The sequence below is a fragment of the Equus przewalskii genome, chromosome 12, assembly GCF_037783145.1.
Source record: "Equus przewalskii isolate Varuska chromosome 12, EquPr2, whole genome shotgun sequence".
NCBI classification, from domain to species: Eukaryota; Metazoa; Chordata; class Mammalia; order Perissodactyla; family Equidae; genus Equus; species Equus przewalskii.
In genome coordinates this window covers 25,195,533-25,222,359 of record NC_091842.1, presented here as the reverse complement: position 1 = coordinate 25,222,359, position 26,827 = coordinate 25,195,533, and the positions used below count along the sequence as shown (strand labels likewise).

The 26,827-nt window shown below is 41.9% G+C and overlaps 2 protein-coding genes across 2 annotated transcripts in view; both read right to left on the bottom strand.

Moving 5' to 3' along the window:
* The window catches only part of LOC139074901 (leucine carboxyl methyltransferase 1-like), a 161,791-nt gene that overhangs the window by 77,004 nt on the left and 57,960 nt on the right, over positions 1-26,827 (bottom strand). The gene's annotated exons all lie outside the window — the stretch shown is intronic.
* On the bottom strand, positions 181-24,431 carry LOC103543057 (acyl-coenzyme A synthetase ACSM4, mitochondrial). The gene is made up of 14 exons (XM_008509978.2): positions 24,141-24,431; positions 20,200-20,449; positions 18,014-18,224; positions 15,255-15,462; positions 9,886-10,029; positions 8,984-9,140; positions 7,195-7,274; positions 5,603-5,726; positions 4,660-4,740; positions 4,420-4,521; positions 3,817-3,944; positions 3,621-3,720; positions 1,773-1,892; positions 181-580 (listed from the first exon to the last, which is right to left on the bottom strand). The coding sequence occupies exons 2-14, from the start codon at positions 20,398-20,400 to the stop codon at positions 494-496; spliced, it is 1,743 nt and encodes a 580-aa protein (XP_008508200.2). The 5' UTR covers positions 20,401-20,449; positions 24,141-24,431; the 3' UTR covers positions 181-493.

Sequence of the window (26,827 nt, the reverse complement as noted above, 5' to 3'; positions counted from 1 at the left end):
CTAAAGAGATAGTAAATTGCTTCAAAATGAGGTATAATAATACAGTAGTTAATTAAATTCACTAATTGGCTTTTGAGTTGTTTATATTTTTCATCTTAACATTAATATTTTAATCCACCTTAAAGAATTAGTAATATATAAAGATGTTAAGCAGAAGAAATTCTGTCTTGAACACTTCTCTTAGGATAGTTCTAATCTTTATTTGGAATTAATCAGACACAAGATGAATTCATTGTCCAGTGTGCTTTTATAAGTAATCATTTGACCTTTGTAATTTTACACATTACAGTCATTATAATCATTGCTTTTGTTAGTTTGGTCACCATAACAATTCCCAAATATTTTTAGATTTTTGTTTTTTGGCTAAGTACAAAAGAAAAACTTAGTTGAGTTTTTCAACAGGAAAAATCTTAAGCACTTTGAGAGAGTAGTCACTGAATTATCTGGAAGCCAGGACTAAAAGAAGCAGCCCTTTAACTGATAAGAAATCAGGCTATGTTCGACCCCATTCATGGTCTCTTAAAACGTTGCGTTTGATTTTCCCAGTGATTGTCTTTGGGAGTTCTTGAACAAATTCCACCTAAATAACAGAAAAACGTTATGAGACACTTGATTCCATTTTGACTTTTCCAGCCGTCAGTACAATAGGAGAGAGCTTTCCTGAAACTCATGTTGAGTTTCAGAGTCTGGGGCTTTTCTTAGCCTGAGCTTACTGAATTTCTTGGTCACCAGAAACTGTTCTGTTTCTACAGTGAAGATGACAGTGGAGCTCTGTCACATGAGATTGTCGTGCAAGTTCACCTATATGGTTTTCCAGAGGAATACAATAATCTCTTTACCCCCTTGCTTTTCCCCAGTTCAAACAGGACCTAGGCCTCTACTGCCCCAGGGAAATAAAGGCCACAGCTAAACGCAAAGAGAAACAGCAAGTTAATTCTTGGCTCTTGAGTTTTTAAGGGCTGGGTGCTGGAGGTTCTAGGGGAGACTTTGAGAGGTAATTTAGAGTATATACAATTTTCCCCTATGCCCTGACTAGATAGTAAAATTCTCTTTGCTCCCCTCCCTCAAGATAGGACTACTGTATTTTAAAATGTCCTCAAACCAACATTTCTGACAATCAACTTGTCATTGATTTAGTGAATTTAATGGAGAAAATGTAACTAGTTCTTAGGTTGAAATTCATTGCTTTTTGGCTGCAGTGATGGATGCCAATTGAAATGGAATTCTCGTGGAGAGCATCAGGCACTGTAACAGGAAAGCACTAGAAATTACAGTGCCATCTCTGAGTCTTTACGTAGAATTATTCTTAAATCTCTTTGAAGAAGATGCTTTCAGGAAAGATTCCACAGTTTCTTTGTATCTTCTTCCTGAGCCTTAAATTTGCTCACTTGATACTTAAAGGCATGTGCTTTGGATTTATAAGCGTATTATGGCCCAAGAATACTATGATAGGTGAATCAGGTGCTGTCTCTAAAAACGATTGGCCACCACATTTTTCCTCCTATGGAATGGGACTGATTAGTCCAATAAGGATCCTTAATAGTTGCTTACTCAGTATTGCACAGTTGATCAAAACTTGGAGTTTATCAAGCATTTGTTGTGTCCTGATATAAAATATCTTAAAGCAAAATTCTTAAGACTAAACAAGTTGAAATAGGTGTCTTCTACTTATATAATGAGTTACTATAGTCAAAAGCTAATAAAATCTCTATACTTAATAGCTTAGACCCTTGTCTGGTAACACACTTTTAACTTTTGGGCAAAATACTTGCCTTTCTTGGATATTTGTAAGGTGCAGTTGATTTTTTCACATGATCCTGAAGTTCAAGAGTTAATTTCTCTGGGTTGGACGATTTAAAGGGTGCAGATAAGACAACAAAAGCTTTCACTACCTGCAGGAGAAGAGTCAATTTATGTTGACAGGTTGTTTTTCAGACATATCAAGACTTCGGAATGAATGCTAAACCCAGGTACTTTTTATTTGTTAATAGCAGCATGAGTGGTGAAGGCAAATGCCGGAGATCACCTGTGAACAAAGCTTGGCTACCACTGTAAAGTGAGATTTTGGGATCTAATTCCAGATGAATGGTTTGTGAGTGTGAGGAGTGCAGTGGTTCAATGAAGCGGAAGGTTGAGATTTACATGTCACACGTGTATTTAACATTTCCACCAGACTAACCCTGTTTATTCTACAGGCAGTCCTTGATTTACAGATGACCACTTACTCCCATAGCCCTGTACTGTTAGAAGTGTGTGGAAGGGGACAAATGGTGCTTCTAGAGAACATGTGTTTTGGTAGGGGTTTGGGGACACCTGATGGAGGAAGGGTTGTGCATGCTGGGAGATGGACTCTCAGGAAGGGTCGCTCTACCTCTGTCGTGTTTTTCTTGCCTGACGTTTTTTGCTTCTGTTGGTAATGCTGTTTAAAACCCACCAATTAGATAATTACTGAGGTTAATAAGTATAGTTTACATTATTAATTATTCATACATTCTAACTGGTGTTTACTTCTGATGTTTAGCTGAAATCAGTTATATGAGAGAATGAGAATATGGTGGCAGGAGAAAAATGTTTTGGAGAATGGAATTCATTGAGTGTGGAGGTGGTACAGGAGGTGGTACAGGAGGTGTGAGTATGGGATCCATAGTGTCACTGCAGAGGGTCACTGGTATGTGAACTGGGATTACAGAAAGATGTGGGAGGATGCTGATAGGCAAACTGCTTCTGAAATTTCACCGCTTTCTGAGTCTATAGGAAACTTCCATGAGGAAAGGAAACTTCTCCCTTCCGTACTCTATGACTTCTTCCGACAAGTAAGGCTACTGCTGTCATTCCCTGAGTTCCCTTTCACTGGGTCCTAATTAGGCGTATGGGACTTGTTTGGGAACCTGGCCACAGTCTCCTGTTTGCATTGTTTCTGTGAGAAAATGTCTCCTGAGTTCCATGACAATCGTACATACAGTAATATCCGCTGCTTTTGCCTATGCAGTATCTGTTCCCCCTTTTTGGGTAACAGTACCCTGATTTTCTGATGGAGCATTATCCCACCTTCTCTGTGGTGGGGTTGCCACTCACTCCTACCTCCAATGATGGGCCTGTGATCCAGGTCTGGCTGGTCAGCATATACCATTCCCCAGACCACGTTTAGTTTGTCTGGCAACTGCAGTTCTGGGAGTCACTTGAAACTGTTGGAAAGGGAGCTGTCTCCTTCCCTGTGTACATGTGGAGTTGGCTGGTATCAAGGAGGAAGAACCTGCCTGAATGGAGCCAACATAAAGAACAGCAGAGCCAAGAAATGGTGAGAGACTGTTTTGCTAACTTCACGGCAACCCTTGGATGTAGCTGTATCTGAAGACCTCTCTTAGGTGTGAGCCAATAAATTCCTTTTTTTTTCCTTAAATCAGTTTGAGTTGAGTTTCTATCACTCACCACCAAAAGAATCCTAATATATCCCCTTTGGGACACAACTTATTTGTAAAGTTGATTGCCCAGGTACATTTTGCCACGTCTGCCTCATAATGAGAATTACATGACTAATCTTGATTCACTCCTTAGAGTGGTCAAATGGATAGAAGTTGACAATATGAAATTGCTACTTTAATTAGTGACATTCACTCTACCTCTCCTCTGATTGGATCTGGACTACTGACAACAGCTGATTCAACAACTGCTGGGTGTTCAATCAGTGCACTCTCCACTTCAAACGGCCCAATACGGTACCTAGAAGAGGAGAGGAAGCTTTTGGTCACCACACTCCCCAAGTAGGAGATCTCCCCTGGCAAAGTGTTACTTTCTTAAAGTGGAAAATGTACAAACCCAGAGGATATGATGACATCATCGGCTCTGCCAACAAACCAGAAATACCCATCACTGTCCATCACTCCTCTGTCTCCAGTGACATAAAAATTCCCTCTTATTGTGGCGGCAGTTTTCTCTGGATTGTCCTAGGAATCAGAGATAACTTTGGGGATTCATTTGGTCAGAAGAGAAAAAGCAGTATGGATCCCAGGAAGTGACTAGTACATTACACATTGTATTTCTAAAAGAAATTAATTCTTTAAAAAGGTAGTTCCTAATATAGAATACCAGAGGTCCAAGAGTATAATAAAGAGTAAACCTCTCTTCCACCTCTAGTGCTCCATATGCCCCGCTCCCAACTCCACAGCCTGCCCGGTTGTCCTTTCTGAGGACAACCACTGCAACTGGCTTCTTACACGTAGAATTTCATCTTTACAAAACTCTTAGGAGATAGATGATATTCTACCCATTTTACAGTTGATAAAATAGACTTGGGTTTTGTAACTTGCCCAAAGTTACATAGCAAAACATGGTGGATATGAAATTTGGATCCAAGTCTGTATGACTCCCTGTACCACCTTTTCTATTAAAGTCTAAATAGCACATTCTGCATTTTTGTACCACATATTCAGAGAAGAAACAGAAGGGCCGTGTAGACTTTAGTCTGAGGGCGATTTCCCCTTCTTTGCCAGGTGGTAGGATGTTGCCGTTTTCATCTATAATCTAGAATAAAAGAAACAATTTAGGTTCTTAAAATTTTCTTTTCACAAAATGAAAATGGGTTATGAATAGTTGTATAATGAATAGCAGAAACTGTAAAACATTCTTTCTTCTTTACTGAACAAGTCAGATGTCACCCACCTGGACATCATAGGGTAGTACTCCTTTCCCCATGGAGCCCGGTTTAATTTCTTGTCCTTTCAGGTTGGCGCAAATTATTCCCTATTGAGAGAACATGTTCTATATAAGCATGTAAAAATTCATTTTTGTAGCTTTTTTATTTTGAGGAAGATTAGCCCTGAGCTAACATCTGTGCCAATCTTCCTCCACTTTATATGTGGGTTGCCGCCACAGCATGGCTGATGAGTGGTGTAGGTCTGTGCCAGGTCTGAACCTGTGGACCTGGGCTGCCAAAGGGGAGTGTGCTGAACTTAACCAGTATGCCACGGGGCTGGCCCCATCTGTAGCTATTTTTATCATGACAATGAAACTTGAGACTCAGTTTTGACTCATTTTCCCAGTACTCAAGCTCATCTTGTGAAATATATAATTTTAGACCAGTGGTTCTCAAACTGGAGTGTGTAACAGAATCACCTGGAGCACTGTTAAAACACAAATTGCTGGGCCCCATCCCAGAGTTTCTGATTCAGTAGGTCTGGGTGGTGGCAGCGTGTGTGAAGAATTTATATTCCTACCAAATTCCCACATGCTGCTGATCCTGCTGGTTTGAGGACCACACTTTGAAAACCAGTCCTTTAGACTAAGCGTACCATTAAGTGCACCTTGGGGCTCTCCGGGGTCCTTCCCAGTGCAATGGAAAGTTGAGCTGCTCAATTCTGAACTTCTCCAACCCCTAACACCTCTGAGACTCTCCTGCGTCAGGAGGAGACGGGAAGACTGTAAGGAATAATCACAATTCCCCTTTGGCAAAATGTAATTCAGCAATTTAGAGGTTGCGCAAGGTGTTCTGGGAAACTCCATAAAAATTTAGAGCAGGATGAGGGCACTTCAGGGGCTCAGTTCACAGTCCTGGGGTTGAAAGGCTCCCAATATGCTAAACTTAAACTTTGCCCATTAAACATACCACTTCGGTCTGTCCGTAGCCTTCGTACAGCTCCAGCCCAGTTTGCGCCTTCCACTGTTCCAGCACCTCTGGGTTGAGCGGCTCCCCTCCCGTCAAGCAGTGCTGCAAGTTCTTGAATTTATATCTGGAGAGTCAGAGTTGTGTGGGGTCTTTCAGGAGAGAAATCTGAGTGGCTTCTATTACAAGGTAATTAGGACATTCAAGCAACAAGTAAAGGAACTAGGAGAGGCAAGTCTCAGGAAAGTTCATTCAACGAATATTTGCCAAGCACCTAATACATTTCCAGACATTGTTCTAGGCAAGTGGGGCATGTTAGTGATTAAAACAAGGATTCCTGACAGAGCTTACATTTTAGCAGGCTATTAAAGGGAAAAAAGCAGGAGAAAATGCTAATAATGGTTATGCCAGGTGGCATAACAGCTAATGTTAATCAAGCATTTCCGTCTGTTGTTGTAAGCGCTTTAGGAGCACTCTCATAATCCTCACAGCCCCTGTTTTACAGATGGGAAATTGAGTCTGAGAGAAGTTAAAGAACTTGCCCAAGCCCTCAAATAATAAAGGGCGGAGTTGGATGCTTCCTGGTCTCTCATTGAATTCTCACCACCACCCAATGAGGTGCCTCTTAATCCTTTCTTTTGGGTGGAGTGAAGGAAGGCTTAGCAAGGTCATCTTCACTGTCTGAGGTCACAAGTTAGTCAGTAGCAGAGCCCTGCCTGTTTGACTTGGAGCTTGAGCTTTTAACTGCTGGCCTTACTACTCAGCTGCCCCCAAGACTCGGTTGAAGAAGTCTGAAACAGCCCGACTGTGATACAGTGACGTCCCAACTGAGCAGGAGGGTGTGCTAGGACAGGAATGGTGCCTGTTCAGAAAAACCTCCGACTAGCCCTTGAATTACTTTGAGGGCCACAAAGGAGCTGACACTGACTAGGATAAGAGAATGTTCCTATCTGCTTTATTCTGTCTCAGCACTCTCCCTCCTGGACGTCCCCACCTCGGGGAACAGGATGGGTGAGGCTGCACCATTTAATTGAGTCTGTCTTTCTTTTCTCATGTGTTGAATTCATATTAGTTAGATGAATAGACAGTGCAACTCCACTGGATAGTCAGGTGATTTGCCTGAGTTGAATATAATCTTCAAGTCCTAAGACTTTATTAGCATCCCTTTAAGGCAGTATAAATGTAGTTGTGTCTTTTGGTGGGGGGAGGGGGTGGGAGTTCTGGGACTGTAAGGCTCTGATTGTCCCCAGGAAAATGTTCGGTTGCCCCTAGTTGCTCCTTGTTATTCTTAAACTGGGGGACGATTTTGTTCCCTAGGAGACTTTAGGCAGGCAATACCTCAAGACATTTTTGATTGTCACGACTGGTGGAGTGGGAGGTGCTGCTGGCATGTCGTAGGTAGAGGCCAGCTAGAATGCTGCTCAACATCCTACAAAGCACAGGACAGCCCCTCACGACACAGAATTATTTGGTTCAAAATGTCAATAGTGTCAAGACTGAGAAAGCCTGGGCTTTCCTGTTCTGAAAAGGGGAGATCTGTGATGCTGGATTGTAGCTTTTGTTTGTGGTTCAAATGGAGATTTCTGCCCCAGTACCTCTTAAGGTCTTTCTGCACAAGCATCCGGTACACAGTGGGCGCGCTGCACAGGGTGGTGATGGGATAAGTGGTAAGCGTCTGCACGATGGAGAAAGACACAGATGTCAAAAGTGGTTAATTAAAGGCCAGAATTAGAGCTGATGTCTAACCTCTCACTTTCTTTCATTAACCTGTGCCCATCTCTTGGTCACTATTAGGAATAAGAAAGCAAATATTTATTAGTTGTCACTAATAGGTGTATGTCTTTTGGAAATTTCCAATTATTGGAAAGAATGTTTATATGTAACAGTAATAGACATACATAATCAAATTCAACAAAAAATAAATTGTTGCATTTGAGCCAACACTGTTTCTATAAAAGACATTGGTGCTTTAGAATGGATTGGTTAAATGCATAAGTAAGGCATTTTTCAGGATTTTTCTTAATTGTTTAAGATTTGCTGGGCTCATTATCCCTCCAGTGCTAAAGCTCAAATAATAAGCTAGACATCTTAAATCTGGAGAAATACTAATATTTTAGAGATCCTCTTTCTAGAGAGGTTCACTATGTCATGTAATGAGTTGACAATTTATATTAAATTTAGGCATTTGGGAAAATGTGTTCAAGATGTATATCTAGGCTATCTGCATTGTCAGAGATCAAGAATAACTTTTGATCTGTAAGTGAGCATTTCTACTGTGTGTACTTGCTCCCTCAATTCCAACTGTTCTTAGCAAGTGTAGTGTATATAACTAAGAATAGTGTCAATCCATGACACATTAAAATATACATATTATCTTTGTAAAATAAGAATATTATTTAATATTATATCAAGATATGTTAATATCTTAATTATTAATAATTGATAATGTCAATATTTATTATTCATTATCTTATTTAATATAATATTAAATAAGAATATTAAAATAAGAATGTTTTAAATATTCTCACTTAAATATTATAAAATATTTAATATTTTATAAAAAACAATATTCTTATTTTATGAAATGTAGATTTGGAAACTGCACAGTTAACTTATCTACTTTAGGGCACTTTGTAAACCTGACGCAGAGATCCAAGTTCTTATGTTACCCTACATTTCTGTTAAGACCCTCAAGCCATCTCATCAGACCAGTTAGCAAAATTGCAGGGTGAGTATAGCTTTTGTTCACACACAGGTGTGGTGCTTATTTAATAATATGTATTTCATTCAACTTAATTGATTTTTCATGGTTGAAAAATATTTGGCCTGAATCACATTTTTCTAAAGGCTAAAGAAATCGGTGTCATCTGATACCTCAATCTAACTGTCTCTGGCTGAGAAGGAGAGGCATGCCTGGTTTCCAGAATCTTGGGTTCTGAGAATTAACAGAGTGAGAAGCATGGGGTGAGGGGAGAATGGAAGGAGCTGCTCTGCGAGAAAGGTGAGCCCAGCTTCAGTCTCCCCTGCACAGGGCTTCGGATTTATCAGCATTGTCTTTGTTTCACTGAATCAGAAACCAAAGATTTGTTTGGACTTGAGATTTCTGATCTGTTACTTAGAACCAGACTCTTAAGCGGCCAGAGGTTTAGCGACACTAGCACATCCTGAACAATTTGAAGCAGAAGAGTGAATTTTATACCTGAGAGTGTGGTGGATATTCCCTCTCCACTCGGTTAAATACATTCAAAAACCGAGTCCCTGGAGACTTTGCTTCTTACAAAGGAATGTTTTCCATAAGCCCAAGAAGCCCTGCATGCTGAGGAATCATTTTTCTGTGGCTTTGGGAGAGACAAGGGAGAGATGTAGCTAGAAGTCATGACTTACATCTAGGAAGGTGTCAGTGTCAAACTGGGCCATCCGATGCACAAAGACACAGGCTCCCTGAAGCCAGGAAGAAAACACACTGCCAATGGCAGCCTTGACCCAGCCAGTGTCGGACATGTTCCAAATGATATCTGAGGACTTCAGGTCTAGCCAATACCTAAATGATGCAGAGAAGCAAAAAGACACACAAAAAAAATCAGGAGAGCAAACAAACTGGTGTCTTTGAGGACTGGCCAGAACCTCAGTGGCTGCAGAGGAGGGTCAAAAGAAGCCCCAAGGCAGGGTGAGCGATTTTACCCCCTGCTTTTGTTAGAGGATTTTTTCAGAATCCTAGGTAGTCTGAGAGGGGAGTGGGAAGCTGGGTTTGGCATGATTTTCTGAGTTTGGCCATTAATGCAACAAATATTTATTGAACAAATATTATATGCTAGGCACTGTTCTACCAAGCAAGGTGAGCAAGGTAGACCAGATCTCTGCTCTTATTTTAGGGAGCTAGATAGTGAATGAGCACACAATAAAGTGAGTAATTATATAAATCAGTGTCATAATTTCAAATAGTGATAAGTGTTATGAGGAAAATAAAACAGAGTAATGGGATTGTTTTAGGATATCTAGGAGGGCCTCTCTGGGTGGGGACATTTACCTGGCAATGAGGAGAAGGAGCCAGACATGCTGTTGTGAGGACTGAATCATTGTTGACTCCTAAGTTCTTGCTTGATCAGTTGATGAGATGGTGCCCATTTACTGAGCTAAGTTTGGGCAGGGGCGTCGAGAGTGCTGTTTTGTAGACGTTACGCTGGAGATATCTAAGAGCCATCTTAGCAGAGGCGTCCGCTAGACAGTTGGGTACACGTGCTGGCAGCTCAGGGGAGAGTTTAGCAAAAACAGAGTTTCCTCCCTACCTTCCACAGAGGGTGTAGCCAATTCCAAGGCTGCTCTGAGAGTGCTGGGCCATCTTGGGAGAGCCTGTGGTCCCGCTGGTGAAGTAGATGGCCATTGGTTCTTGACTTCCTGTCTCCACACAACTGTGTTCTGCAGACGCGGATCTGTAAAATATGGACCCCAAGATGGTGGCTGAAGATGGCAGACCAGTTTAATTCTGATAGTTCTTTCGTTCTGTTCCTTATGTCCTCTTGATACCAGAGGATAGTTAATAGAACAGAGCCTAATCCAGAGCCTCGCTGAGAGGAATTTCTGAAGAAATCTTAGAGGGACTTTGCACATCAGTGCTAAGATTTAACAGCTCCTTTTCTCTCTCTTTTTAAGCTCCACCTCCCTATAGGCCAAATAGAAAGGGAAGATAACTTTCAATATCAATAACAAAAGGATGTATTTTATTTATTTAAACTTTTTCTAAGTGCTTTTTTTTACCCTATGAATTTTTTAAAATCAGTATTGAATTTTTATAAATTGTTATTATTTCAGGAGTTTTTGTGATTTAAAGGACGATCTTTTGGCATTTGAATCAAACTTTTTAATATTTTTTATTCAATATCTTCAGTATCATTGCCAGACACAGTTAGTTGCTCACCGAATAGCATCCCATTCTTCTTGCACTGATAAAACTCTGATTTTGTTCAGCTGTCAGGCAGCCATGTGCTTGAGAGGAGACTGTTCCCTGTAGCTCCAGGGAGTGAGTGTTGATTAACTTACCAGGGACTGCTTTAGGGATGGTCACGTGATGCAGTTATGGTCAATGAGATTTAAAGGCTTTATGGGAAATGTTTCTTTGTTCTAAAAGAGTCATGAGGAAGGGATGCTGCCTTTCCCCACCCCACTTCTTCTTTTCTGGCCTTTGGATATTGGTATGAAAGTGCATGATGTCTGGAACTACCTTAGCCATGGTGGGATCACAAGGGGACTGACAGACACTGAGGGTGGCATCATGGAAAGATGAATGAATCTGGGTCCATGCTCACTTCATCAAACCACTGAATTAACCAACTCTCGTTCCACTCTACCTCTATGCTTATTTGTGATGTAATAAAATTGTATTGTTTAAGCCACCTTTACTTGGGTCTCCCATTACTAAAGCCATGAGCTTTCTACCTGATAACAATATCTGTGAGATTGTCTGCATACACAGCTCCAACAATTCCTTCCATCCCTGTGTAAGCATTCCACTTGCTCATTGAGGGGTGGAGCCTATGTCCTCTCTCCTTGAACCTGGGGTGGTCTTATGACTTGCTTTAACTGATAGAGTGTGGCAGAAGTTCTGCAATTTCTCAGCCTAGGCTTCAAGAGGCTTCATAGTTTTCACTTTCACTGGGGGGAACCCAGCCACCATTAAGAATGTTGATACTGTCCTGGTGGAGAGAGAGGCCGTGTGTGGGAGAAGTGAGGTGCTTCAGTTAACAGGCAACACAAAAGCCTCAGACTTATGAGTGAACCCACATGGATCCTCCAGCCCCAGTCAAGCTGATGTGGAGTAGAGACAGTTGCCTCTGCTGAGGCCTGTGAGAACTTCTAACTCACAGAATCATAAGTAAATAAAATGATTTTTGTTTTATACCACTGAGTTTTGGGATGATTTGTTACCCAGTATCGGATAACTGATACAATACCTAAGAATTTTTGGAACTCGTATCGTATTTTTAATTTCCCAGGTTGAAGGAAACAAGGTTGAGGATGCCATTTTAATTCATCCTGATGATGAATTAAAACTGTAAAACACAGTGAAGATTAATCACATAAACTTACAGCATATCATCAAAAATGGTTTCATGAATTATTAATGTGGTTTTCTTGGTAACTTGCCTCCTCCCCCTCAAAATAGAAAAAGATTCATTTGTATTGATTTTCTTCAGTACAGTCACGCGCCACTTAATGATGGGGATATGTTCTGAGAAATGCATCGTTAGGCAATTTCATTGTGCTAACATCATTCAGTGCACTTACACAAACCTAGATGGCATAGCTTACCACACACGTAGACTATATGATATTAGTCTACTAAGACCGCCATCATATATGCAGTCTGTTGTTGACTGAAATTATCACTATGTGGTGCATGATTATATATATATATATAGGGCGAAATTGGTAGGTGTTGGGCTGGAGAAAGGGGGCTTTCTTCACCGTATCTAATACCATGAAAGAAAGAAAACTCTTGTTTTTAATGCTTCTCAATCTAGTATGGAAACCTTTTGATATAAGGCTTTTCATTTTTTTTCTTTTACTGAAAGAAGAGACATTATGATCTGTGAATGCCAAAGAGAGTTTTAAGCACTGATTCCATTATCTGACTTGTCTCTCTTTCTTTGGATACCTGAGTTATGTCTCTCTGGATTTTTTAGAACTGACTATGTGCTGATGACTTCCAGATTTGTATCTTTACCTCCTTGAGTCTGAGGCTCATATATCTACCACCTGCTAGACATTTGGATGTTCACAGACCCCTCAATCTCAATATGTCCAACTTTAAACTCTTTCTCCAGCTGATAGTACCCCACTGACTGAGTCACCCAGGTTAAGAAGCAGATCAGCCTTGACTTCTTCCTTCATCCTCCACGTCCAATCAATCTCCAAGTCCTGCTGGTTCTTTAGTTTGCCTCCTTCCCTCCATCCCATTCACCAGAGCTCAGATTTAGACCCACCTCATCTCTCCCCTAGACTAGGCTCCAGGATGGTCTCTCAGATTCCAATTTGGTTCTTCTCAAATTTATCCTCGATACAGCTGCCAGATAAATCTATTTAAAATCCAAAACTGACCTCGACACTTCACCTCTTAGAACTCGTCAGTGGCTTCTCTTGCTGACAGAGTCAAGTTAAAGATTTAGCATGGCGTATGAGATCTTTATATAAGAGGCCATAATCTGGCCTGTGCTTGCTCTTCTGACGTCTACTCTGACTTCACATTTTGTTCTCTAGGCACCCTAAACTGCTTGTGTTCATTCTCTGCACATCATAGAATGTTTTTTGCCTCCATAGCTTTCCTCCTGCTGTTCCTCTGCCTGGAACACTGTTTCAGTCCCCTTAAGACCAGAATCCAGGGTTCTAGACCCACCGGGAAGGGTCCTTTTTGCCAGGATAGGAAAAGGGAAACATCAGTCTGGCCCATAATTTTGACCTTTTCTCCATCCTATTAAAATATTCTGGAAAGCGTTCATGGACTTTTATCCTTGGGAGGCAGAAGGAGAGTGAGAGGCCTTAAAATGAACTCCTTGAATAAAAGGTTGACGCTAACAATGTGAAATTAGCCCTCATTATTGCTGCGTGTGGTTTTCTGAAAGACTGGCCAACTGTTGGCCATGGCAGCTCTTTTTTCCTTAGTTTTTAGAGAAACAATCCAAGGCATTTTTAGAGTTATGACACTCCAGAGTTGTTTGTTTGAAATAGGGATTTCCTTTGTCTTGGAAACTATCCCCAAAATGTGCAAATTTCAATTTGAAATTCACATGAGTTCCAAGGCATTTTTTGGGGGGAATTTTGTGACACCTTTATGCTTTCTTGGGGAGTCAGCAGAATGTTGCAGTTGTTGAGGACAGGAGTCTCCAAAGTTGAGGTACTTGCTGCCCAGAGTTATACAAGACAATGGGGATGGAGGAAAATAGGAGGACTTCAAATTATATGTATTCTTTTATTTGTCCTTTAAAATGTTAATATTTGATATTTATGTAGTGCACAAAAGTACACATATATAATTTATAAATAAATAAATATACATGTATTAGGGGAGTGTGTTAAAAATATTTTTCTAATATAGGTGCATATTCAAATAATCAGGATACATTACCTTAGGGAATCACAGAACTGAGGAGTGACTTTATTAACTTGAAAATAATAATAGCAACAATAACTACTATAATATTTACGGAGTGACTACTGTGTGCCAGGCATTGTGCTAGACACTTCACATCCTTCATCACATTTGAGTCTTTTACAACCCCATGAGGTAGATGCTATGCTTACCCCTGTTTTATGGATAAGATAGTTTCAGAAATGTAACAACTTATCCAAAGTTCCACAGTCAATGAAAGACACAAACAGGATTCACTGGCATGGCGCTTGGGAGAGAATTTTGGGATCGACCAATAGGATTTGGTTTATATCAATTAGTAGGATAAAATTCCATTCCAACAGAGGAAACTGCCCTATTATTCAACGGGGTTTACTTGTCTTCTTTCTATAAGCTTCTCTGGAAGGATTTTTTTTTTTTTTTTTAAACATAAGCTATTAACAGCTCTTTGAAGGATAATACCATTAATTAACGTTTTACTGCCTTTTTTACAGTTTAGGAAGCACTTTCTCACATATAACTTATTTTATCCTCAAAACAACCCTTGAGGTATGTACAGTATAATTATTCCCATTTTTCATGTGAGAAAACTGAGGTTAAGTGATCTGTTTTGTTCATTCATTCAGTAAATTTTTCTTCAGCCCCAACTACATGGTAGGAACTGGGGACAGAGTGATCAACCAGACAGACAGACAGTGCCTTCACCATCTTAGCGCTTATAGTTTAGGGCATCGGTTGGTGCACTTTTTCTGTAAAGGGCCGGAGAGTAAATATCTTAGACTTTGTGGACCATCAGGTCTCTGTTGCAACTAGTCAGCTGTGCTCTTGTATGATGAAAGCAGCCATAGACAATATGTAAACAAATGGATGTGGCTGTGTTCCAATAAAACTTTATTTAAAAAACAGGTGCTAAGCCAGAATCAGCCCATGGGCCCTAATTTGCCAACCCCTAGCATAGAGGAGAAAAACAGACAGTAAATAAGGGAACAAAAGAATACACATGGTATTCAGATAGCAATGAGTGCCATGAGGAAAACAGCAGATGATGTATTGGAGTGGCTTGGAACTCTACTTTAGATGGGGTGGTCAGGGACAGCCTCCCTGAGGAGAAAACATGCCAGCTGAAATCTGACAGGAAGGAGACAACTGTAAAAAGGACTGAGGAAGAGCATTTCTTCCAGGCAGAAGAAACAGTAGGTGCAAAGGCCCGGAGGTGGGGCATGTTGGAGGAATAAAAGGGTGGCCAGAGGGAGTCAAGGCAGAAAAAGTGGTGGGAGATGTGGTCCAGGAGTTAGGCAAGGGCAAGCCATGCAGGATACTCATCACAGGCCATAGCAGGAAACAGGGAAGTGGAGGCAGAGCTACATCCCTTCTTTCTGTCCTTCAAAGTCTTTTATTAGGTGTTTCTTTTCTGGGAGGGAGCCAGGATCAACCCACAGTATTGCAGAGTCCTTGGAGGCAAGGAGACTCTGAGATGTAGCTGTGATTGGTGTTATTGCTGGTACCAGAGTTGAAGTGAGGGCAAATACTCACTGAAATAACTCCTGGAAGCTGAGCCACCCATTCTGGCTGCGTGGAGACACCAGGAGTTTGGTCTTCAAATCAGGGCACTCTGACACAATGGACTCCACTGCTGGGACCACCTCCTCACTGGCCACAATGCACTTGGCCTTGGATGCTCGTAGCCGATAGAGGATGTCTTTTGCTGTCAGCTGGGTTGTTCCTGGCATGAAGACAAGTCCTGGGAAGGAGAGAGGGCCCTGAGCTGAAGAGAACTGTTGTCTATTAGGTAAGGTGATGGACTCTGGAAACTTGAGCTTTGTGCCTGAGTGAGGAGGAGCTGTGGAATCCAGCCTTCAGATACCCTGCCTTGGTCCCCAGAGATTTCCCGCAGGACCCTGATCACTGGGAGACTCTTAGAGTACTGGCTTCAGAGTCTGCCAGTCCCTGGGTCCAATCCTGTCTTTGCAACTTATTAGCTTTGTGACCTTGAGCCTGTTACTTGATCTCTCTGTGCCTTCCTTTCCTTATCTGTAAAATGAGGAAAATAATCATAAGCTATGGAGTTGAATTCCTGGAAGGAGATTTTATGTATTGAATATACTTTAAAAGTTCTTACGTGTCATCCCCTCTTGAGAAAAATGAATAAATATGTGATGATAAGGAAATTAATTAAGAAGACACCTCAGAGGACTTCAGCTCGTTCACTAGTATGAAAATATAAGATTGTTTATTTTGCAAACTGTGTGATCTTATAGGCTCAGAAATTGTTAGTACTGTAAGTGAGCATAAGTGAGGCCATCTTCTTACGCCAGCCCCTCCTCTGTGTGACTACTCACAGCTCTGCAAGTACTCTAAAATCTTCACATGCTCTCCTGATTTATGGCCTCCACTTACACATGTACTCCCTGGTAGCTTGATAAACTGAAACTTTGTTCTCCGAGTTTCTCTCCAGGAACAGGCTGACCACAGGCGGGAGAAACACTTACAAGGCATCCATCACAGCTGACAGAAGAGTGGAACAATGTGATGCCTGGAGACCAACATCCCTGGACCCCCTCCTCACCGCCCGTTTTCCCTATATAACTGCCTCAAGATTCTGTAATCCTTGAAGATGGTTTTGGAGACATTAGTCTGCCATCTTCCCGATTATGCTGGCTAATTGAATTAAAACTTCCTTTCTCGATCCCTAACTCGTTGTGATTAATAGGCTCAGATCATGGTGAGCAAAGTGAGCCCGTTGCTTGGGGTCAGTACTCTTGGTGGATCTGTGACATGAATATGTTCAATGGATAGATATCCAGTCCGGAGGTTAAGGCGCACCTTCTCTTCCAGCGGATCTTAGACTGCATACGCTTTACAGCAAAAGCAAAATTTTCCACCATGTGGTGTTGTACAAGCATTTCAGCATTCGCTCAGAAGATTTAAAAGTTCTGAGTTAGGAAACAATCCTCAGTTGCTTGCTTAACATTTAATTAACTGGATATTTTTGACCATTCAACTTGCGGGTTTGTTTTAATCTTGGCATGTCACAAATTGCGTAAATTATGTTAAGTAGTATTAAATACATTTTTTATGACATGCAAACCACCTTTAATCTCCTTCCACCCCATAATTGGTTTCACATTTGCAAGTTCCTTTTAATAGTGAATGCAAAAAAATTTTATATATTCCTGTTTTTATTTCACATTGGCAGTAAGAGCATTTTTCAACACCATTATAAAATCCTTATAATTATCCTTTTAATAACATCCCATCAAAGCAAGGCATCATACTTTCAATTAGCAATGAACATACCTCAACTATACTTTAGTCTCAGGTAAATTATAATTTACTTAATCATTTCTATATAGTTGTTTCCAATTTTTTCTATTATTAACGATATTGGAACAAAGATCTTTGTATTCTCCACAGTAATATATCCTTTGATAATCTTATTTTTAGTTGATTTGTGAACATTTATATCATGTTATAGAGCAGGGTTTGGCAAACTTTTCTGGTAAAGGGCCAGATAGTAAATATTTTCGGCTTTGTGGGCCGTACCATCTCTGTCTCAATTAGCAATTCTGCTGTTTTAGAACAAAAAGCCATAGACAATATGTAAACAAAGGAGCATGGCTGTATTCCGTTAAAACATTAAAACTCTGTTTACAAAAATAGATGACCATCCCTAGGCCATGGTTTTTGCCGATCCCTGTCCTAGGAGGCAAAAGAATCCTCTAGAATTTTTATTTGGGGTACATTATAAATTACCACTTTGGGAGAAAATATGTCGTTGAATACATTAACCTTTCTGTATGGCAAGAGGCAGAGGTTTTCCTATTAGGATCCACAGTCATATTCTCTCAAGTCCTTGTGTTGTAAAATGTTTTTCTTCCTTTTGCATATTCATCTCAAGGAGAATCCAGATATATTCAGAGGAGTAAATTCTGGATCATCTGGATGAACACATCATAACCAGCACTGCCAAGAGGCGTCAATACCCACGTTTGCTCTCATAGAGCTTTGTGTTTAAATCCCAATTCCGTAGCTTTCTAGCTGTGTGACTTTGGGCGAGCTTCTTAACCTCTCTGAGCCTCAGTTTCCTCTCTTGCAAAATAGGCATCACAATAATACCTACCTCTTATGGTAGTTGTTATTATTATTACATCATGATTGCTTTTAATTTCAACTCTTCTTTTTCTGTCCTTTGTAAGCAGAGCTTCAGTCAGAACTAACAATTCAGAAAAACCTCAACTTTCAGTCTCTCTCTGTTTCTGTGTGATTTAGAAATGTTAAATGTTGGCACTGACCTGTTCGCATACAAGCCACGTTTAGGAGCCACCACTCTGGGATTCGGGGCAGAATCACAGCCACTCGTTCTCCTCTCTTTAGGCCACAAGGCTTGGTGAGCACGTTGGCAGCCTTTCGGGACAAGGAGCCCAGTTCTCTGAAGCTCCATTTCACCTCGTCCCCTTTGCCGTTCACCCACCACAGGGCTGGGTTGGCTGGTCTCTCTCCTGTCTGGCCAGGGCACACGGGAAAGAGAAAAGGCTTATATGACTGGTCACCAAGTAGATGGGACGTCTGCTGTCACTTCCCCTCAGCACCTATGCCAGTGGGTTCTGGTAACAGCACCCCAGTTTGTCTTCGGGGGGACTACTCCTCTCCTATTGAGCCTTGGGGAGACAGCCCATCAGGGTGCTCGTCCTTCCCTGACCAGTGGGTGGCATGTCACCCAAGTTGGGTCAAGCAGGCCTTCTCTCCCTGATTTTGAGTTGTCTGAAAAGAACCAAAGGATAGAAAATGGTTGGAGCAAGCTGTCTGTCTGCTCTTGGTACTTGTGCATCCCCGGGGAGCTGTGCAGGTTCCTCGCCTTCTGAGACTGACTCCAGCTTCCAACCCAATTTTGTGAGCTCTTCCATATCCCTCCGATGAATGTCTTTCTTGCTTAAGCTGGATTCTGTTCCATCCAAATAACCCTAGTCGGGGTACTAAGGTTGATTAGGGCCTTAACATCTTTTTTTACTCAAAAGTTTGAGGGATGGGCTTTCGTAGGTAACTGGGAATAGGGTGGAGGGCCTTTAGGGGAGGGGCATCAACTTGATTGATTTCTGGAAGAGCCTTCTCATACATGATTCTACAAGGCAGGTCATCTATACTGCAAAACCTCTTTGCGTTATGTATTACCTGGAAGAAAATGACTCTCCCTGCCTTTCCCTATCTGCAATTCTCCTTTTACCTTCCCTGGCTGGAAAGTACTTCAAAGCCCAATTTCCATTTTACTTCCTCTGTGAAGCCCTTCTTAGCCTCCTCCTCTGCTCCTCTCTGACTTCTCCTGGTTCCTGCAGCTCTGTGCTCGTGTTCCAGGTGACTCCATTATACTGTGCTGTGTTCCAGATGTGGCCCTACCCTATAGGGTATAAGCTCCCTAAGATCCGGGGCTAGTTCCTGTCCCTTTGCAACTGCTGACCTTGGATAAGTAGCTTGTGTTCTATGAGGTTAAGTTCCTTATCTGCAACCCCCCACAGTGGTGATGGGGATTTCATGAAATAATAGGTCAGTATTTCTCAACCTTGAGTCATTTGAGTACCACTTTTTTTTTTGCCAGATCTGTCTACACCTGTGCCATTGTTCTTTGTCTTTTTCTTTACATCGTATACATGTACTTGTATACATTTACTTAAGGAAAATGCATTTAATTACGACCATAATTGGAAAATTAGTACCATTTGCTAAAAATAGGTTACTGAAAAATGAATATATTGAAAACAAAATATGCCCTGAAATTTTATCCAGAGATTTTCAATTTCTAACTGCTCTCTCTATTCAGAAGAGAGTTTAGCAAGTGAAAGAGAGCTGTTAAAGACATAACAGATTTAAAGGAAGACTTTCCCCTCTCTCTAATAGAAAGGATTGATGCAATGTATTTTAATACCGTGTATACCCAGTACCTGCATCTGCTGAAGCACAGGTCCTCGCAGTGCCTTTTGGTAAGCTCTGATGGGCAAAGTGTTTAGCTCAGTGCCTGCCATGGGGTGGGATCAGTAAGCAGGGACCTTGACCTGAGGCTGCACCACAAACTTCTCAAGGCTTGTTGCTGTATTCTCAACTTCTGATTCTCTCCTAATTACTCCAGTGATGACTATTCATAAAACCGAAGCTCAAATTACTGATCTTTGGATAAACCTGTGACTAGCCTGAACAAATGAATGGAAAGCAAGGAGCTTCTGCATGGGACTTGGAGAAAATGAAGGAAAAGAGGCCTAACTTTGTGAGTAGCCAGGATGAGGGGAACCTGGGAGGCTCCAGAGAAAGACAGCCACGTGTAGTTGAGGATCAAAGATCTTCCCTGGGGAGAAAGGAGGACAGGAGGAAAACAAGCAAAGGAAACCAAGAGGGATGAAAGAGCTGAATTAAAAGTGACAGGTGGAATGGAAGAATAAGGGAATGGAAGGCTGAGACACCAAGCAACTAGTGGAAGCCCGTCATCTTATACCTGCTCTTTCTGGGACCACTGGTCCAGCACATCCCCAGCAAAGTTAAAGTTCTTAGGCAATGACCTCTCACAGCGATTTATGGCTTCAAAGTCAGCAAGAGTCAGAGGTGCCCAAAGCTGGTGATCTTTGTGAAAGTGCCGGCCAGATGGCTTGGGGAGCCAGATGAATCTGAACGTCTGGTAGCAGAAAAGAATCTTCATGATTCCCAAAGGGCTTTGTTGACTGATACAGATGTGGGAATACTGCAGCCTGTGGGGAGAGACGGGTGGAGAGTGTTAGTCTCTCGTGATGCTCTATAGTGAGATTGGGAAGTGGACTTGTGGCCGTGTGACCTCAGAAAGTTGGGGAACACCTGAAAAACACCCTATCCTTCTTTGGAGCTGCGACATTTGGCCGCTGACCAGTCTCCCTGCCACTGGACTCTCCTTCATTCTGTCTGTGACCAGATCAGTCTTAAAAACAAAACACACAACTATAGAATTGTCAAGCTCCTGTCTTCTGTCCCTACCTTCTCCCCAACCAAGCAGACAAACAGAAAATTTGCTGCCTCGATTGACATTCAAGCCCCCTTCTCTCTGCCTCATACTCTGTTCTAACCGTATTTTCTAACTCCTCTACCTGAATTTCCTCTTCCAGTAAGAGCAGTTCATTCACTTTTCATGAATGTCCATTTCTACCGCCAAGATTCAGTCTGTCATTCCCCTTGCCTCTGGCTCCCCTGCCTTCCTCTCTTTCATTATAGTCCTCCATGATAACTGTTTAGAAACCTTCATTTAAGTCCTGGCTGGGCCACTTTCTGGCTGTCGGACTTTGGGCAAATTGTTTATGCTTCCTGTACCTCGACTTTCTCATCTGTAAAATGGGGGAAAATATAATACCTCTCTCCTAGGGTTACCATGAGGGTTTAATAAGATATTGTGTGAAAATGCCTGTCACGTAAAAAGTATCTTCAAAGTGTTAACTAATGCTATTGTTAAGATTATTTTCGTTAGTGCTATTGTGGCATAGTTTCCTGAAACAGTTTTACAGTATGAATCAGGAGATCTAGACTTTACTCCCAACTCTTTTCAAAACTAGCTTTGTGACATTGGTAAAGTCCCCTTCCCTTTCTGGCCTGCCATCTGTAATCCAGCAGGGTTTTTTTCTAACATTGTTATTTCTTCCTTTGTATTTCCGTAGTATGTATCTGTACTACTCATGTGACAATTTTCTACCTTATATTATTAATTATTTTTTTAGTGTGTGCCCCATCTCCCTAACCTACCTAGATGGTGTGGATAGAGGCTATGTGTTGCGTGCTTAGCACTTAGCACACCTCATAGAGCTATCTTCAGTCACAGAAGCCAATGTTTGTTAAGTGCTTGCTGCAGACCAGGCACTATGCACTCCTAATATCGTTCAGCATTCATGAAAAGCTTGTGAAGCTGGTGCTGTTATTATCTCCACTTTCAGATGGGGAAACTGAGACCCATGTAGACCTAAGTAACTTGCACAAGGGTATCCCTCTCATGGCGTCAGAGGCAAGGCTTGAACCCATATGGCCTGCCTATGCAACCTCTCTGCTATTCAGTCTCCTTTGTGCTGCCTTCTCCAATAAAGGTTTCTTGTTGATGGTGAACACCCTCACCCTTTTGCCCTTCAGTCCTACTTAGTTGCCTTATGTGGAGTGGAAAAATCTGCAGGTGCAAAGGGTGCCTGAGCCTGCAGCATGGTGATAACATAAACAATAGAACAAAGGGTGCAGGGCGTACCATCCCCTCATTGTTGTTGCCAGGCCTTCTTTGCTGCTCGGAGTGACGTCTGGAGAAGTGAGAGGCCCATTTGCTGCAAATGCAGTTTACTGTAGCCCAGGAATAGCTATTTCTGCCAATATCATTGGTATTAAACTCTCTGTTATGTCAAGGTAGAAAGAATAGGGATCAAGCCTTACCTGGGCAATTTTCTGTAAGTGTGGTGGAGGTATCAAGAGCAAAGAAGAGAGGAAGTGTTGGGGCCATGTCATGATTTAGCACTCTGCTGAAAGTGAGACACCATCCCTCTCCTAAATACACACACACACATACCAGAGGCACACTTGCACCCACACTTGCCTCTCTGGATGATGTTTGCCGAGTTGCTTAGCATCTCCAAGTCTCATTTCATCTGTGTGATGAGAAGTAATGATAATACCTTCTTCATTGGCTAGTTTGGGATTTAAGTGAGCACCTTAGCACAGTGGCTGGTATGTGGCCAGGGCTCCATAAATGCTGTGCATTAAAAATCAAACCTCCAAACTGTTTCTGGCAGAAGGCTTTAGCTATTTGACATACAAAAAAACCCTAGAAAAGCTATTGGATTGGAGCCACCAACATCTTGGTGGCTTATCTTATTTCTGCCTCTTTTAATGTCCTGTCACTGTGCTTCAGGCTCTCAGGGCTGACCTGAGCCCCCATCAGTCTGAAGCATTCTAGCCTTCATTTCTATCACTTTGAACTTTCTTGGTCACAGTTTAATGATGAGTTGGAAAGACTTTCAAGACATGGGACACCTGGAACATTCTTGCTTCCTAAGGAGAATAGGGTGTAATTTTTGTTTGTTTGTTTGTTTGCTTTTGAGGAAGATTAGCCCTGAGCTAACATCTGCTGCCAATCCTCCTCTTTTTGCTGAGGAAGACTGGCCCTGAGCTAACATCCATGCCCATCTTCCCCCACTTTGTATGTGGGATGCCTACCACAGCATGGCTTGCCACGCGGTGCCATGTCTACACCTGGGATCTGAACTGGCGAACCCCGGGCCACCGAAGCGGAACGTGAGCACTTAACCACTGTGCTACCGGGCCGGCCCCTATGGTGTAGTTTTTAATGCAAATCTCCTCTCCATCTTCTCCAAATTGAAAAATGATGATTTTTCATGAATTGTTCTTATTTCCCATATCTCCATAGACAAGTTTTCCATACCTTAATAAGTCATCAAATTCACATATCAACAAATCTAAAACTAAATATCATAAACAGATCTGATCTGAATATACATTTTAGCATTTCCCATGCTATGTTCATAGAGTGAAACAGGTCTTGCATATGCAAACACAATCCTTAGTAATAAAATACAAATCAAGCTATTATAGAGTAGGATTTTTCAATTAAACTTTAACATTTTTTTGTCACTAACATTCCTTCTTTCTATCTCTTTGGTCTGCTTTTGATTTTTTGAATAGATTTGTATGGATAGGCCTTTAAGGAGAACTGGAAACTGAAGAGCCGCCATTTTGCATTTGAAGAGAGTCATTTCCTGACTTGGGAATCTGTGAGAAGTTCATGATTCCGTGGTCAAATCTGAGGATCACTGACTGTTTTAGGCCAAGACATTACCTTTGTAGAAATTTGTATACAGTAAACATGTTTGACAAAATGTCTCCAGAAGGTATATGTAAAAGTGAGAGTCAAACTAGGTGATTTCTAAAGTCTTAGTGATTTCCCGAGTGTTAAGGGAAATTTCAACAGCGGAAAGATGTTTGCACAACTGGTGTGCATTCAGCACTGTGTTAAGCATTTCCATGCAATATCTCGTTTAATTCTCTCGATAGCCCTAGGAGGCAGGGATTTTATTTTATATAATGTGACTGAGGCACTGAGAGGTGAGTAGTTTACCAAGGCCACTCTCCTGGCAAGCATCACAAATATCCAGCCCACATTTGTTGTCTCCCAAGTCAATGCAAGGAAATACTATCACAGAGTTTTGCTATGTTTCTCCCAACCTCCGCAAAGTAGGAGAACAGTTCATCTTCCCGTCAAAGGGAAAAGTCTGTTTTCCTATCCACGGTGGGTCTGCACATATCCAGTTACGGCAAGACAGTGTGACTCTCCTCTTACTGCTGTTCTACAGGTTTAAATACACTTTCACGGCTCCTCATTTACTAGAGTTACTCCCATTTTACCAGAAAATGGTATTTTTTCCTTACCAGAAAATGGTATTATTGATCCAGAAAGGCCTTCAGCTCCTTCACAAAGATTCAGCTCTGTGTCGGCTGGAAAATTGGTTCCTCTCTTCTTTTCTTTTGGTGGCATCTATGTCATCGTAGCCCTGAGTCTCTGGTGCACAGTTGGGAGGATCATAATCCCCTGGGAGGAGAGTTCTTGTTTCTCTGGACAACCTGTGGTTAAAGGGACAGCACCTTATATGACAGAGCTGAGAAGGGTGAGAGGAAATGCAGGAGCAACCTCCTCTCGTGGTTCCGTGCCGAACGGTGGCTAAGGCCCAGCACATTAGTGGATGATTCTTGTCCGTGGAGCTGATGCTATCCAGAGCCATAGCGCTCAAGTGGCCTGTGATCAGAGCCTCTCGACATGAGTTTCAAGTAGCCCAGGACAGCGGCATGCTTGATTATTGTGGCATAACTGGATCTCGCTTGGCAAACCTGCCTGAACTCAACTCACTGATTACAATAGATTCTGAGAAATCCTCCAAACTCCTGACTTTTATTGAGCACTGACTATGTGCCAGTCACTGCTAGGTGTCTGTCCTGACGTTATTTCACTTGGAAGTCATTTTGAGACAGTGTCACTCGCTGGTTTGAACATAGGCTTTGCCTGCCTATACCCTTGTGAACGTCCGTTGCTGGCAACAGGAATTGGCTTTCATAAAGTATGTGCCTAAACGTTGCTTGTTGGTGACAGTGATCAGACAGTGGCACTTTTCACCTTAAGAATTCATTGGTACCCCACATGATATCCAGAAGAGAGTATCTCTTATGGGCTCAGACTTGAAGAGGGCTCCTTGACCCTTTAATAAATGAAGTCCAAGGATAAGCCCAGTGTGGTAGGCTGAATAAAGGGCCCCCAAAGATATCCACCTCCTAACCTCCAGAACCTGTGAGTATGTGACCTTATATGGCAAAAGGGACTTTGCAGATCAGATTAAGTTAAGGATCTTGAGATGGGGAGATTATCTTAGTTTATCTGGGTGGGCCTGATGTAATCAAAAGGGTCCTTATAAGAGGAAGGCAGCACCTGGCACAGCACCTGGAAAATAGTACAGAGCCAACAAATGATCTCTGTAGACTTGTATGTAGACGCTCCCCCCCCCCCCCCCGCCCCTCCACCCACACATATGGGCCTTCTGAGGTTTGCTTCTTGCTTCTCTTACAGACCTTCTGCTTCATCTGCCCTTTCTAGGGTTGGGCCTTTCCTCTCTCTATAACCTTCTATAGCTCCCATTGCTCCATAGCATTGCTGTCCTGCAGAACCAGAAAGTGAGCCACACAGGTAATTTAAAATTTTTTAGCAGCCACGTTTTAAAAACTAGAAGAAACAGGTGAAATGAATTTTGTTTTTAAGGAAAATTAGCCCTGAGCTAACTACTGCCAATCCTCCTCTTTTTGCTGAGGAAGACTGGCCCTGAGCTAACATCCATGCCCATCTTCCTCTACGTTACACGTGGGACGCCTACCACAGCATGGCGTGCCAAGTGGTGCCATGTCCGCACCCAGGATCGGAACCAGCGAATCCCAGGCCGCCGAGAAGCGGAACATGCGTACTTAACCACTGCGCCACTGGGCCGGCCCCCAGAAATGAATTTTAACAACCTATTTTACCTGACTCCATCTGTCTAAAATATTATCATTTCAATATTGACTCAATAGAGTCAATATAAAAAAAATTATGAATGAGCTATTTCACATTAATGTCTTCAAAAGTTTTTTAAATTTATGGTGTATTTTATATTAGCATCATATCCAAAATTGAATGCTAAATTTTTATCAAAAATGTTTGACCTCCATTAAGAGTTCATCAAATTTGCTGTTGAAAAACTAGATTCACATACTTAATGTGTGCCAGACTTACATAAAAGTTTTCCAATTTGAATTGAATATTAGATTTTAAATTTAAATTTCTTAAACTTAAATATAATTTAAAAATTTAGTTCCTCAGTCACACTAGCCACATTTCAAGTGGTCAGCAGCCTCATGTGGCTGCTGCCAACCATATTGGACAGCCCAGATAGAGAACATTTCCATCCTTCTAGAAAGTTCCATGACATCGTCCATTGTGGCTTCTGCTGAGATGGGCAACCCTTGCTGATCTTTGATCCCTACACTCTCTTGCTTTATCTACAGTGAAGGGTCCCCATAATGCTCTGCTCTACAACTGTCAGGGTCACATGGTCCTCTTTATCGCCCTGACTGCAAGGCAGACCCAATCTTCCAGCCTCCTCTCAGCCACTTCCACACCCCTCTTGGGACACTTTTAGATGCTCTCCTGTGTTATGTTGGGGTGCCAGGGATGTCTTAGGTCTTCTCTTCCATACCATCATTTCCTTTTGACCCTGGTGGCTGCATGTTGGCATTCTCTGGGGAGGCATCTCTATATGGGGATATACAGTCCTGTGGGCTTCACCCCAGCGGTGAGGCCCAGGCCTTCTCAGTCCTGTGGCTCCCCAGATTTAATGCCCACTGTTTGTGTGTGTTGGGGTGGAGGGGTCCAGCCCTGGGAAATGTGGCCTAGAGTCCCTTCTTAGGCTGCCACACTACTCACTCTCTAGCTAACTTTTATCTTCTTTGTGGCAGAATAAGTGCTTTTACATATTCATTTTGTCTTCCCATACCTTATGCTCTGAGTTATCCAGAGTCTTTGGATAGCCATTCATAGC

What these genes read in the sequence shown, in the direction of transcription:
- LOC103543057 (XM_008509978.2), bottom strand. Translation starts at nt 20,400, where the DNA reads ATGAAGATTCTTTTCTGCTACCAGACGTTCAGATTCATCTGGCTCCCC. An exon ending in ACACTGACACCTTCCTAGAT is followed by an intron (nt 7,275 to 8,983) that starts GTAAGTCATGAC and finishes TCCATCGTGCAG; the next exon opens with ACGCTTACCACTTATCCCAT. An exon ending in TACTACCCTATGATGTCCAG is followed by an intron (nt 4,522 to 4,659) that starts GTGGGTGACATC and finishes CTTTTATTCTAG; the next exon opens with ATTATAGATGAAAACGGCAA.